At 40.1% G+C, this 14,749-nt stretch overlaps 1 protein-coding gene across 2 annotated transcripts in view; it reads left to right on the top strand.

Annotated features, from left to right (window-relative positions):
- Window positions 1-14,749, top strand: part of INPP5A (inositol polyphosphate-5-phosphatase A) — a 258,020-nt gene that overhangs the window by 238,151 nt on the left and 5,120 nt on the right. For both annotated transcript variants that reach the window (XM_037399595.1, XM_037399594.1), the window contains exon 13: window positions 12,347-12,458. In XM_037399595.1, coding sequence (XP_037255492.1) covers window positions 12,347-12,458 — 112 coding nt within the window. The remainder of the gene's footprint in view (window positions 1-12,346; window positions 12,459-14,749) is intronic.

Here is a 14,749-nt window from a genome sequence, read left to right as displayed (position 1 = left end):
GCGAGGGGGTTGCTTAGGTGCAGGAGCAGGACATTCACCTTGGGACACAAATGGCAAGACAACAGCGTGCTTGGTTCTCAGGGAAAAGGGACTGCTAGATTGCCTCCATGCATTGATAAAAATCTCCCATATTCATAAACGTTAGGGAATGTGACCTTCTGTGAGGCAGTATCCAAATGACAGGGGAGAGTTACCACGCTTGCTGTCTAGGATTTAGGGAACATAATAAAGGAAAGATTACCAAGTGAGAAAAACAAAACAAAAGGCATTTTTTATGTGCTTTCTCATAGAACACACCACTTAGGGTACAAAAAAATGCAAATTGTCTGTTACAAAAAATCCTCAAGATTCTTCTTATCTTTTTATTTAGGGACCTAAATTTTTTGAAGTTGTCAGACCTTCTTGTTTCCAGTTTTTCATTACACTGAGATGGCATTTCAATATAAGTAGTAATAGAAATGTTGAGTTCTTGAGTAATTTTCTAACTCTAAAATGCCATGATGAAATGATGGTGTGTTGTAATACTTCTCTGTTTTTTTGTTCTTCTTTACTGTATTTATAGCTGTAGATTGTATTATGCTCTTCAAAATTCATGTGCATTGTGCTTTTCTGTAGTTTGTTGCCTTCTTTTTTCAGTTGATTGTAAACTACATTCGATAATCAGCAAGAGCACTTAACCCTCATCACTTCTTAGAGAAAACATCTCAGGAATCATTATTCACAGGTCTTGGCAAAAACTTAGGTCTCTGTATATTTCCAGCTACTGCATCATGCATTTTACTACCAGCTTTTAAAAACTGAACTTTATGCAAACCTTTTCTTATTTTCTTTCTAGTCCCTGTGCTAATGGGTCCTAAAATTGAAATTTTGATGTTGTAAGAAGTATCAAATAAAAAGTTACTTCTTAATTCTGTGGAGAGTTGGGACCCTGTACTGAGTCAAGAATACTTCAAAATTTTTTTTTAAACTACTGACTTCTTGCTTGTCTCTAAGCGATAGCATAGATAATTCTGTAAAGAAATTGAAATACCAAAGGCTCTTTCCCCGCATTGCTCTGTTTGCCAAGTCTGGACAGCCATGGCGGAAGTAAGAACATTGCTGTACCGCTGTCTTTTCACTGTTCGGTGTTTAAAAGAGAAATGAAACTAAGCTGATGCCCTCCATAACAAGTTAATGCAAATCTTCCATGCTTTTTGATCATTTGAATGGGGACCCACCTTTGTTTAAACCCTCTGAGAGAAGGTGTGCTAAGTTCCATTGTGAAAGGCTGCACAAAACCACAGTGTAGCTAAGTTAATATAACCTTGCAGGCCTGGCTTGAATCACTGAAAGCCAGAATGGTCAATTCTATATTTAGAAAAGCTGTTTTTCAAGCCTTTATATGTTTATAATGACCATTAAAGTTTATTGTAGGTTGAAACTTGACATGAGAGGTCCCAAAACAAGTAAAATGCTTACTTCCCTTTGGCTAACAGCAAGATTTCAGAAGAAAAGCACTGTATCAAGCTGTGGCCTGACTATTTTCCTACCCATATAGCCTATCTGCTTCGGGTTATTCATTTTGAATACAGCAGGTGTAAGGTCAAAAAAACAAAGCACAAAAGTGGAGGATGCTGTTACCCCATGGCCAGCCATCCACCAGGAAGTGGAGGAGCAGAGATGAGTTCTGCTCTCAGGGCTGCATCTACTATTCGCAGGAAACGATGACTAGACCAAATACAAAAAACAGTTCTAGGAGCAGAGACCAAAGCCTTGGCATGGTTGATTAGACAGCAGGTGAATAAGAATTTTCAGAATTACCACTTTGGCCTTAGTTGGGTATAAAACAAATTGAAGTTCTTTGGTTTTGTCTAGCCACTAAATTGACTTGCAAGTCTACAATTTCCCTTTTTTCCTGCCCTTTCAAAACACTGGTTTGCTTTTAAGTTTTCAAACTACTAAGCAATACGCAAATGTCATTTGTTGGATTTTACATAAATAAGTTAATATTTTTAATCATGCATTAGTTTTGGTAGGTATAGATCATAGTTGTTTATATAATAATAGTTCTATGGTAATTTATAATTACAGTGTATTATAAATTGAATTTTTAGCTATAAATGGAACAGTATTAAGGCAATGCAGTAAATCCATGTGAATGTGTATGCAAGTGGGTTTCTGCAAGGTCTTGGTAGACTCTGTGTTAGTGAATGTTAGCTTCAGGACTCTTCCCAGTCAACTTTGTATGTGGGAAGGATTCCAAATCCACTTTTGAACTCTCCTACCAACCACATCTAAAAATAGCATTTCTGCAGGCACACTTGCGGAACTCCAAACAAAACAAAACCGTTGTTCTTCTACAATGCAAAAGTGCAATTTAGTTTAAGACCATAGGTCTGCTTGATCTTACGTGAATTCTTCATCCTACCCTGCGTCACCATCCTGCTGCAGTGCGGAGGCAGGGGTGGTCAGGCAATTGCCCCTCCAAACCATTCAGAACAAAGCCTTGCCTGAGCACATCACTTACAGTGTCTGCTTAATTTGCAAGGATGTCAGTTATCTCTGTTCAGCAGGGCACTTAATACCTAGGCATTTTTCTGAATTTCCTCTTCAGTTCTGGATTCCTTTTAATTTATCAAATATGTGCTTAAGTTGTATCAGCGTACCATGCTGTATAACCCGTGCCTTGCAGAGAAGCATGCTAGTGACGCAGTGAATGAACTGTGGAGGAAAAATGTCTTAGCCTGCTAGCTCTCAACCTGTATGTGTCAAAGCTGTTTCACCCCCAGTCAGCAGCCTCTGCCCACGTGGTTCCCCAGCACATTCTTGCACTTGACAGTCAAGACCCCCAGCAACCTGCCACGGGAGAGCTGTCTGCACTTAAAATGCAGCCATCTCCCGAGCCAGCAGGGAGAACGGTCCGAGTCCGCTGTTCCTCTCCCCAGTCAAGAGGTTAGCCTCTTCGAAGCCCACCCCGTTCCTCATTTGTCTTCCCTTGGGCTGAGAACAGAAGTAACAAACCACGCTGCCTTCAGCAGCAGCAGATCTTTCCCCGATCCTCCAAAAATTTGCCAAAAGCGAAGGCAGGCTGGAAGAGAAATCACAGCTTAATAAGAAGTCACAGACTGCATTACAAGTCTGCTATCTTTGCACACAAAATAAAGGCCCCTTCTAATGGAGTATTTTTCAGACATTATTCACCCATTCCTATACTCCTATATTTTGAGGCCTTTTACTTTATATAGTGAATATTCATGTTTTCTTCTCATTACCCTTTGTAATCTAATGTAGCCCGTAGCAACCTTAGCCATTGGAGACTAAATACAATTCAGAATTTTAAACTCTGTAAGCTCTGTCAGTCACAGGCTGAACAGCCTGGCTGTGAGCAAACAGCAAGCCCAGTGTGAGGCTGGAAAAGTTTGCAGTGGTCAGCAATCATTGCAGAAGGCGGTAGGTGTGAAAAAAGAAGTAACGACATTGTGGTCAGTCAGTATACAGGTGGGCAATTGTTACCTTTATCGCTGTTCTCCATTAATTATTATAATTATTCTTGTAGGTGTTGTATAGCAAAGATAGGAGCTGACTTTAGCAAGAGTTCACACCCACCAACAAGGTTTGCTTTTAGATAAGTCTGCATGCACAGTAATCTCATGTATTAATCATTCTCTTAAAGTGACCTATTCTTGTTTGTTGTTGCATTAGGCTGTCATGTAATTTACTGGTTGGACATATGTTTGTGTCTTAGATATCCTCTGTGTGGTATTTTTCTCAAGCAGACCCTCTGCATTGACAGTATCTTGGCTTTGACACCAATCACCAGGAGACAAGTTGAATCTCATTTACTATTGGAAGACAACTGCTTCTTTGGAATTCTCTCTGGCTCTGGTCCCTTATTCTGCCCGAATCCTGTTTAGTCTATAATCTATATATTCTCTACCCTTGCGTTTTGTCCTGTGACCTTGTTTTATTCTAGTAGGTTGCACAATGATACATGTATTTTTTTTCTAGTCTAATTTGCACTACAAAGTGAGCTGGTCTGCTCTGCATGAAGCAAAACCATTTTTAAATGTGATCACTTGTACCTTCCCGTCTGCAGAGACTGTCCAGAGAACAACTCTGCCTTTTGTACTCAGTCCTGTGGGTGCCACTGTACATATCCCCGTTGTCACCCTTGGGTGTGAAATGGGAAGACAAGATGATGGTTCATATTTTGACAGGCTGCCTTTACTTACCAGTGTTTTCACCAGTTGCCCTGCATGTTTTCAGAGTGTACCAATCATCTGCTGCCAGGACTGGTGCAGTACTCCCAAAGCAAACAGGATTCCCATTTCTTAGAACATTAGAACATCTTACCCTCAGTAACACTCCTGGGTCCTGTTGTCTCACAAAAGGGGGAGTTAGGCACTGTTTTAAAACTGTTAAAGCCCTAGATTATTTTTATGCTTGCTTTTTCAGTTACTTTTATAACACATGTTTTTTCTGCCAATTAAGAAACTTTTTCCACTGAAGAGAAACACCTTGTAGTCATTCATGCACTGTTAAATACCTTCCAGATATCAGTGAGGTATCTTAAATCACCAGCAGATCCCTCAGACCCTGAGGAAGAAATTCCCACAGGACGTTGCGTAGTTGTCTGGGTTCTTCCAGCATCTAAAGCTGGAGCACAGAAACAGCTTCCCAGTTGGAAGTAGAAGAGACAGCTGTCATGTCCTCCAAAACAATTAGAATTTAATCATTGAAATGGTTTTCAGACAGATCTTATCCCCATTTCTCTCTTCACATTAAACCAGTACAGGTCTCACCATCGCTCTCAATTAATTTCCAAGTTGAAATAGGGTGTTTCTTTAATTTGTGAGGGACTGGGTAGAATTACCCAAGTAAGCAGTTCTGTTTGTTTTAAGGAATTGTGGCAAAGGGAAAAAGAGAGGAAAATCAATGATGGAAAGGAGTTTCAAGGGATGAGTATTACTGTATGCCATGTGTAAGGTAAGGATCATAGATGGTGCTACAAGCAGAAAGTGAAGCAAATTCTAAACAGCTTATGGTCTTTGCTGCTAACCAGGCCATTCATGGTATCCCTGCCTGAAAGTGCTGTTTGACAGCCCAGTGGCTTGGAACCAGAACCCTGTCCCACCTGTTGCCTCGGTGTTGCAGTAATTTTTTTCCAGTGTGAGAATTTGTGAATTGCAGCCCAAAAGTAACTTTCTCTAAGCCAGGCACGTTCCCAGAAAAGCCATTTCGGTCAATCACAGTCACATACAGTAACATCAGACTGTTTGGCTGAAACAAGCCGGCACTGGGTCCTTCCCGACAAGCCAATGTTATTCATAATTACATTTATCCACTTTTAATAGTAGTGGTATTCTATACATATAGCAGAGTGCAACATTATTGTTATTAAAGCAATAGAGCATGTCACTCACTGTCCACTTGCTGAGGCATTAGTGTTTCTGAATAACCTGGTTTTGTTATCTGGGCCTCCCCATGCCACGGGCATTGCACAGCACAGCATAGCATACCAGTGCTATTAGCTGCGTGTCAGCCCCTCGCTGCTGGCCAGCCTAAAGACCCCGCAAAGGGGCACTGGCCACCGGCGGGACGGTGCAAGCCCTAGCACCTTTTCACGGTATCACTGTGTTTAGCCGTAGGTTGGTTGTAATCAGCAAGGGGAGGTTTTCTCCACGGGGAGCATTTGGAGCAGAAAGTAAAGAGCCAGTTGTTTCTCGCTGGAAAAAGAAAGGGGCTCTGGGTTTCTTGGTTTTTTAACTGAAAAAGGTCCAGTTACACTAGCGATACAGAAATGTTAACTCTGAAGCGTATTATAGACATGTATTTTCCAAAGAAGGACGTTAAGCCAAAATGCAATATGCCCAACATAAATCCATAAAAAAGACTCCAAGAAAAACACCCTGTCATTACCCATCCTGTTTTGTGTTGTGCCCAGAGCTAAGGCCTGAGTCCTGTTTACCCTTCTTACCCTTTGCCGCATTGCCTGGGTGACCCCCCTTTTTATTGTCACCTTTGACTCTTATTGTTGCTGTGATCACCATGGTGTTAGTGTAGCCTTTGCAAGTAGCAGCTGTTTAAGGCATTGTACTTTAACTGTGTTTAAAGTCCTGTGTTTGCAGGACTCTGTTTACCCTCCTGATTTGGCTTAAGTGAGATGCATATCATGGCCAGTTAGTTCGAAGAGCCTCACGAAGGCTTATTAGTGTTTTGGTACATATGAAGCAGCTAATTTAATTCAAACAGCAACGTGTCTTACTGCTTAGCTTTAACTATCTGCTGCCTAAGATGAGCATATGAAGATAAATTACATGGGGTCATTGGTTAGGAAGAGAACTAAGGAGCCCAAATCTCCCTTTCGGACTCAGGGAAATATAAAATGCTAATTCAATTTGGAGGAAGAAACTAATGATCTAGAAGCTGACAAAAATTGGATGCCATACTTTGACTGGTTGAATGTCATTTTATTGAAATCACACTCGTGTACTAGCTCACACTAATGCTGAGTTGGGACCTTGTCAATAAAAATATTAAAATATTTTTATTTATATCTTTGGCCTTACAACTTTCGAAGCACCCAAAGCTTGAACTGGCAGCCTGTATTCACTGTTCTTGCTTCTGGTGAAAGCACCTTAGACAATCTAACTAAGTGTGTCAGAGCTAAAGGTAAATTGGTCCAACATGTTCTTGCAAAATACAAAACTAGTAAATAATTTTCTGATGAAAATTGGTTGGGATTTTTCCCCTTTTGAAGTTCTTTCTCAACAGAAAGACTTAAAAGCGAGAGAAGTGAATGCAAGGACTCATACCTGATTTTAAAAATATAATGGGCCAAATAAAACTGTGTCTCAGATCTTCCCATAAAGAGCTCAGTTTTCATCAATGCTTAATAATTCCATCTTATCTCAAATACTTCGTATTAGAAACAATTCAGTGATCTAAAATGTGGGGACAATTAATAAATGAGAACAAGTGGTCTTTGAATAGGAGGTATTTCCACTCCCTGAAACATGAAAATTTTGCCTGAACATCTGCATATGAATCTAGATATAAGGATACACAGGTCTTCAGAATGACCTTTATTGTACTAGAAAACATTGCATAGCTTAATTTTTCCCCACCGTTGCCTAGTGGATGTTGTCACACTTCCTACAACACTACTGGAAATCCTTAGGAAAGAAGAATCCTTAAAACAACACCAAAACACTTTTGCAGCAACAGGACATATTCACTATGTTCACTATGCACAAAAATGAGCTGGAAAGCGGAGCTGCCTGTGACAGGCAGCTCTTAAAGGTAATAACACTCCAAAGTGAATTAATTGTTTCCTCTTAGAAAGTACATTGCACCCATCTCAGCAGCACATTTTATCCATTCTTACACAAGAGAAGAGTTCATTAGGAGTGTTTTTCCTGACTGGAAATGCCAGTTAAAGAGACATTTATATACACAGCATTGTTGGCTTGTGTTTTGAGTCAAAACACTGCTGACAGGATGGTTTATGATGTCAGAGGACTTTTCAGCCTGCAGTGAGTATTTTTGTAAAGGTGTCCCATCACCTTGGACAGCACCTGTCAACAACAGTGCTGCAGTAATATTACTGATGGTCTTAATGGTTTATTTTCCCCAAACAATTGCCAAGTGGCTCTCATCCTTATTAACTGTAATACCAGTTAATACCAAATACCTACCAGTGGACAGCCTGCACCTTATTAACAGTTAACAATTCCGTGAAGTCTTTGGTTAAATTTTGACAACACTGAGCATTACATTAATGATGTTGCTTTAATTAGTACCTTTTGGAAGTTTTATTCAAAAAACCCTCCTGAGAGCAATCCTGGTTAAATAAATTGAACATAACTGAAACAAAAGTTTGTGAAATAAGCTGGAGAGGCAGCTAGGAGGAGCATCTTGAGAAAAAAGAAATCCTGGACAACTGGAGATAAACTGTACAAACCTCTTACATGGATTCTCCAGCTCCAGAACTGCCTGTCTGTCCATCATCCAAAGGCATATACAGTCAAAGTATATTTTGCATGACTGTACTGGCTGGCATACACAGAGAATAATGGACTACTTTTGCTAACGTGAGCGGTTAAGGTCCTAAATTTCAACTTTGCCACTATTTTAAGCAGGGCAGAAAAATTGTTCCACATGGAATTCCTCATTTCCCCATTTGTGTTTTTAAATATATGTAATACAGTGTGTTAACAAAAGGCAACCGTGCTGAATGCTAAAGGCAGGAAGTGCATACAGTCTTAATGTATCTGTAGCACCTGCGTGTGTTAGCATCATATCTATTTATCATTTATATTTCAGAGGTACCTAGAGGCCTTTGTTATGCCATCATTTTTACATGAGCACTCACTAGTCATTCTCAAGATCACTGTTTTCTGTACATTGCACTAGACAGATTGTGATTGAGGCAGGATGCTACTGAAAGAAAAAAAAAAAACCAACATTCTTTCCTGTCTAGTCAAGGGACTGAGAGAACCAGTTCTCCTTTTTTCTCTGCCACAGTCACAGTTCTGATGGTCAAGACTAATAATGCGTGCACAGAAGGGTGGCACAATGCTTACCCTCTGGGAGATTAGTACTGGAATTTTTAACTTCTGATTATTTGGTGTAGAGTCCTTACAATTTCTTTTATCAGATCTACAGTTGGTTTTATCAAACCTGTAATTGTTTATCCAACTCACAGATGAGAAAATCTGGGAACTGGAATTATTAACTGAAACTTGAATTAAGAACTGTGAGCTTCTTACTTGCCTGGAAGGAGTGTGTTAAAAAAGGCTGGAGATGTCAGCAAAACAGCTATTTTGATGCACTTGAAAGTAGACTATCTTATGCTTAATGTCCTTGGGAAGATTGTGTATTACAAGAATAGTTCTGCTTTTTGCATGCACACACATTTAAATTTACTTTATTATTTAAAAAAAAAAAGACTATTTGTGCTTTATTTCAAAGAAGCAGGTGAGAAGTGGGGTTGAAAGGAAGGAAAAAGGAGGTAAATCATGAAGCCACCCTAGAGAGAACAAAAATGTAATAGTCAAATAGAAGTGTGTATTAGTACACTTATATCTTGGTTAGCCCATTGAAGTCAGTGGAAATATTTTTCAGTTTCTTGAGTACATCTTGAGTCTGGGCTATCTGGGCAGCTGCTGTATTGGAGAAGCAAAATGAGTGTTGTGTTGGTATGTCCTGCTTTTTCTGAAAGACATGCTCGCCTGTTAATTATCCCGTTGGGCACTCTGCTGCCTTCACAGATGTGAGGCCAAGTTAGTTTGCCAGCTTCAGGAGATGTGTGTTTGCAGGGAGTGCAGCAGCACACCCAAAGGCTGCATTCTGGCGACAGTCTGTGTACAAGACTGCAATTGAGTGCTGTTCCATGTGGCATTTCTGAGGCTTTGGGCATTTCCCTTGTGTCTTTGATTTTTGCAGCATCTTTCTGTTATGGCAGCACCAGAACCATCAGCCTGGCTTCCTGAAATGCTTACGCATCTGTTTGTCTCCTCTTTCGATTGCTTCTATTGACTGGTTTAAAATCCCATCAGCTGGTGGGAAGGCATTTGAATGAGGTAACATCAAGTAAGGCACCAGAGTATCCATAGGGGAGAAAACCCTTACTAATGCTCCAACTGAGTAAAAGTTTTAGAGTTCACAATGAACACAAGATGATTCAATTCCAGAAGCAGTCATGCTATTTTACCGTTCCACTATTCATTTAAGTACGGAACAGGATGATGAAGACAGCTACTGGAGTGTATGTCATTTGAAAGGTTTTACTCTGGAAGAGTATACATTCAGCAGTATGTTTTATGAAAATTTCATCAGTGACAGTCTTATTCCAGAAACCTCTAATAGAGCTTTTATTTGCAGAAATCTAAGATAAACTATCATGACCCCACAACCCGTTAGGTCACAGAAAAGAATCCCTCCCAGCAATTTTGAGTCATATTTAGCTATGACTACTTTTTGAACCCATCTACAAAAGGAGCCCGCTTATTCCAAAGTATTTGTGACCCTTCTAGAGCATGGAGGAGAGCAAATAGTTTTCATTATTTTTGGGGGGAGTGTCTAGTTAGGATTTTTTACTATCTCTGTGTCAACATTTCACTGAGAGTGAGGCACAAGCCAAAGAGACGGTGGCGGGGAGGGAGAAGCCTTATCCATTAGAGTGCAGCAAGACAGGATGATCCACACTTCTGGCCTGAAGGAAGGATGCTGCCTTACAAAAAGAAGAGCTTGCCCCACTTTATTGTATTAAATTATTGCCTACCGATTATTTTGTCTGGATAACTTTTGCAGCATCTATTTTCATCTCTGCCCCAGCCATTAGAAATCTGATTTGTCAAAGATACTTGTAAACTACAGTAACTTCTTGACTGGGTGATCAGCACTAAAGACATTGAAAAATTGGCAGAAGTTTTCACCCTGTGAAAGCATTAAGATCAATAAAGCAAATTGATAAATACCATCTCTTAGAATGTAGATGAAATGCTCTAAGACATAGCAGTAACAGATCATTCCAGGTATGGAACATCATACTTCAAAAGCCATACAGTTAATGTTGTAAAAGGAAGGATTATACGAAATGTGATTGATTCTTTACCTTGTTCATGAAAAGTAGCTTCAGTTATGTTGGGTTCTTGAGTAACTAAAGAAAGAGGTTACCAGAAAAATTCAACCCTTAAATTGCAGACAAAGAGCTTCTACTAGCAGTAGTATTACATCATCAAAATATTTCACAGACACTCAGAAATAAGCTGTACTTCTGTATGTCAGTGAAGCAGCAAATTGAAATCTCATAATATGTTTGGAAAATGAGTCTTGTTAGGTTTGATGAGGTGGAAAAGGTACTGAGATCACTGGTTTGTTCCAATACGTTCAGTACGCTTTTCTTGGATGTTTGCCACGGCTAATCTCTTTAATGGCAGTGTAGCTTGTAAACCCATTTGGTAGAAAGCTGTATGTCTCAGTTTCAAAGTATCACACCAAGCAGGGTGGTAAATAAGTTTCTCTTCAAGCGTGCAAACCCTTTTGTTACAATACCAGAAATTTTTGTAACACACGTATCAGGAAAACCTCGGTGTTTCCTTTATGTACTCAGTGATGAGCAGAATAAAATGCAAATGTAATTTTAAATACACCCACAGATATATATGTAGATAATATGCACCAGCCATATGTGTGGTTTTTTAAAGACATTTTACCAAGAACAAACTTAATTCATTCAGGCCCAATATTCAAGAAACTGAGCCTGTCACAAACCCTCTGAATTTCTCCAAAACCGCTCTTTGGCTGCTTACCCATGCCATTTTGGAAATGGTCTGGGAAAACAGTGGCCTTCCAGCATGATGAGCCCTCACCAAATTCAAAGTTCAATCATATTAAACCAGGAAGAACATTTGGATAAAACAAGGAAAACTTTGACCTTGGCCTCCTCACAGTTGAACCAGAGGTGGCCACTTCAGGAACTTAAGTGATTTCAGCCTGTGGGCTCACACAGGCCTGCTGAGTTAACTTATTTTAGACTGTTCTGTAGGTTAAAATAAACACTTTCTGTTGCCTTGTAAAGGTAAGTTAGAATGCACTGGAGATCCCATAGCACGTTTATAATGATCCCACAACATAGCTACCATTTAATCAGCTTCTTTTCCTGATGTCTTTACAAAATAATTTACTTGTTGTTAACGCAATTTCATATAAAGGTAGTCAGCATCATTTTCCTTAAACCACATTCCTAATCCCTGGGTTCTGAAGCAATCCCCTGAGAAGCCTGCTTTCTTGTCATACCTTCCTCTCTGGCAGCCTTAGAGGATCCGTACAGGTGGGGTCTGTGTACAGCTGCAGAGATCCCAGTGCTCTGGACTCTTCTCTTAAATTATTCTGGATAGCTCTCCTTGAGAGAATCCTGCAAAGAAATCCCATGAGATTAACCTTTTTTTTTCCCCTAGACTTCCTTTTTCATCTTCTGCCCATTTGTTTTCCGTAGTCATAGCCAACAGCCTGCTCTTTGCTTGAGCTGTTGAGCTGACTTTGGTACTTTCACACAGGTGAATAGTCTGCTGTCTTTGAACACTCTCACATGCAGAAATGTAAGGTAGGAGGTGAGAGTTTTGAAACTGTATGTGTCAACATGTTGGCCTAAAGTAGGATTGTAGAGAAGAGAAGAGAAATAGAGAAAGAGCACATGAGAAAGAAAGGGGGAGGAGAAAAGAAAGATAAGTAACTACGAGAGGTGTCTAAAAGAGCTGGATTTTGCCAGTTAATTTTTTTAGTTAGTGTGGTCATTTAGGCCAGAGGTTTCAGGCAGCTTTGCAAAAAGTTGCTGATGGTTGTAATTGTGATTTTTTTGCAGTTATCCATACAGTGAGGACTCTAGCCAGGGAAGGCAGTACATGAACACGAGATGTCCAGCCTGGTGCGACAGAATCCTGATGTCCCACTCAGCCAAGGAGCTCATTCTGAAAGTAAGTACAGAGCTGCGGCCACCCCGCTGCCTCTGCATTGTGTTCATCTTCAGCAGGGGTAGGTAGGACTGATAAACTTCTGTTTGTCCTTGAATTTTCAGTTGCATGTAGCAAATGCTTGCCAAGCTGGAGACAGCAATAATGAACTGTTATGCTTCCAGTGCTTTCCACCCAAGAATGTGGATTTGTCCCAGTTAACCTGTTGGCAGTTACCAAAGCACGAGCTTTCACAAACTTCTTTAGGTACCTGAGCTGCCAACACTGGCTGCCTGTCGTCTCTTCTGTGCTGCTTCTGTACTTGTCAGTGCTGTACTGGGATGTGCAGCACTGGGAAACTGTGCCTGCTTTAAAAAAGAATAACAAAAAATAAAAACCTACATCAGTCCCCCAGTTCAGTTCACTATACAGTAACCTAAGTAACAGCACTGTCCTTACTAAGGATTCAGCACAAATGCAGACAAAAGTAACTAGGAGCGGCTGCTGATGGAGAAGTAATAATGCTATTGAAAGAAAAACCTGTATAGCAGCAGCTTGAGGTACCCAAGTTACAAGCCTGGTAGATTTAGGTTCCATGTGTTGCTGATGGATGGGGAGGACTGGATTTCCCAAGAACATATCAGATCCTAGATGGGCCAAATCTCCTGTCTTTGTCCCCAGAATGAAGGCAGAGTCTCCAGCGGGTAGGCTCCTAACTTTGGTACACCAATTAAGTGCCTAAATTTGGACAGTCCATTAGACCTTTAAAAATACGATTGTGCCACATTTTTAGAACATACAGTTCCTCTTGGGATTTTAGTATAGAGGTATGGTTAACATGGTGATGGTCTGTCCAAGGTTAAATGACTTAAGTATAGTTTAGGAGCCTTCCACTTTTCCTTTTTATCTCATTTTGTCTCTCCTGCTTACCCTGCTCTGCTCTCCTCCTTTCTTGGACACACTGAACCAGGTCAGCCGGTTAGGTATGCTAACTTACACTGCCTGTGTTTTCCAGTGTGCTTGTTCATGGCAACTGAGGACCTGTACTGTTTACACTGGCTATCAGTTGTTTGAAAGAACACATCAGGAAATCAGTGTATGATACAAGGAGCTCTCACCCATGCCTTTCTGCTCTGAGCTAAATGTTTCCCTCTGTGCTAGCTGTGGCCATGAGCGCGATGCAGGAATGAATGTGCTGTGACTTCTCAGCACTGTTGCACTGAGGTTATCTGGCTGACCAGCCTGTATGACTCCCTCATACAGAACAGGCTTACCAAACCCAAGAGTGCCCGAAGTCATGTGTCTGTCTGTATGTTCCTGTATAATTAATGCAGTTTAATGGGAGTTAATTGCAGAAAATAATCTTTGCAAATAAATCCATATTCTACAGCTTCATGGTTTGTTTTTTTTTTCTAATGAAACTCTTAAAACTTGCTATCCTGAAGTTTATAACTTTCTGTTTCTCCCCCTCATCAGGGTTATTTATCTCATGATTATACTGTTTGCTTTGCAGTATATTGCAGGGCTGAAAACATTTTTTCCATAGCTACGCAAATTTCAGTTTGATGTACTTCCTCACATTTTAATGTGTAAGAAGTGTCTGCATGATATCTTGAAGTTTCCCCAAAATTTTAGTACTGCAGTATTTAATAAAAACAGCTGTGAAGCTAAGAGGAATACCGGCTTTATAGTAAAATAGTAATGTCAAAATCAATGTTATTTGATCTTCTTGAAATATCATACAAAAAGTGAGACTTTACCCAAAATATTACAGATAGTACTTGGCACCCATGAAATTCCTAAAGAACAAAGGATTAAAACTGTGGAAAGAGTGGCCAATGAGGGAAGATTTTTTTTTTTTTTAAAGCTATGAATAAGGAGATAGAAGGGTACACAAAGGCTTGAGGAGTGTAAACAGTACAGAGGGAAAGGAATTCTTTCAGGTTATCTAGGGGGGTATAACTTGGCTATAATGGTAGAAAATTAAACAAAGGAAAACAAAGTTAGAGCATTAAAGAAATTTGTGACTGTGAGGTCACTTAGCCTGGTTCCCAGTCTCCATGGAACAGAAACCCAGTCAGCTGGGTCATTCAAAGCTTACATTTAAAAAATGCATATAATTTTGTCTCTGCAGCTTTACATTTGCAAATGATGAGCATGCAGTTTGGGACATCTCCAGAAACATGTATGCAAAATTACACATGGAGACGAGGCCAAACTGGCATGGTTAAGTCAGTGAGTCTATACCAAGAAGGGAGTTAGCTTATCCAGATCAAAACCAAACTAATTCTGGCCTATGAAACTTACTGAAAATA

This window comes from Falco rusticolus, chromosome 9 (assembly GCF_015220075.1).
Source record: "Falco rusticolus isolate bFalRus1 chromosome 9, bFalRus1.pri, whole genome shotgun sequence".
Taxonomy (NCBI): domain Eukaryota; kingdom Metazoa; phylum Chordata; class Aves; order Falconiformes; family Falconidae; genus Falco; species Falco rusticolus.
This window is presented reverse-complemented; position numbering and strand designations above follow the sequence as displayed.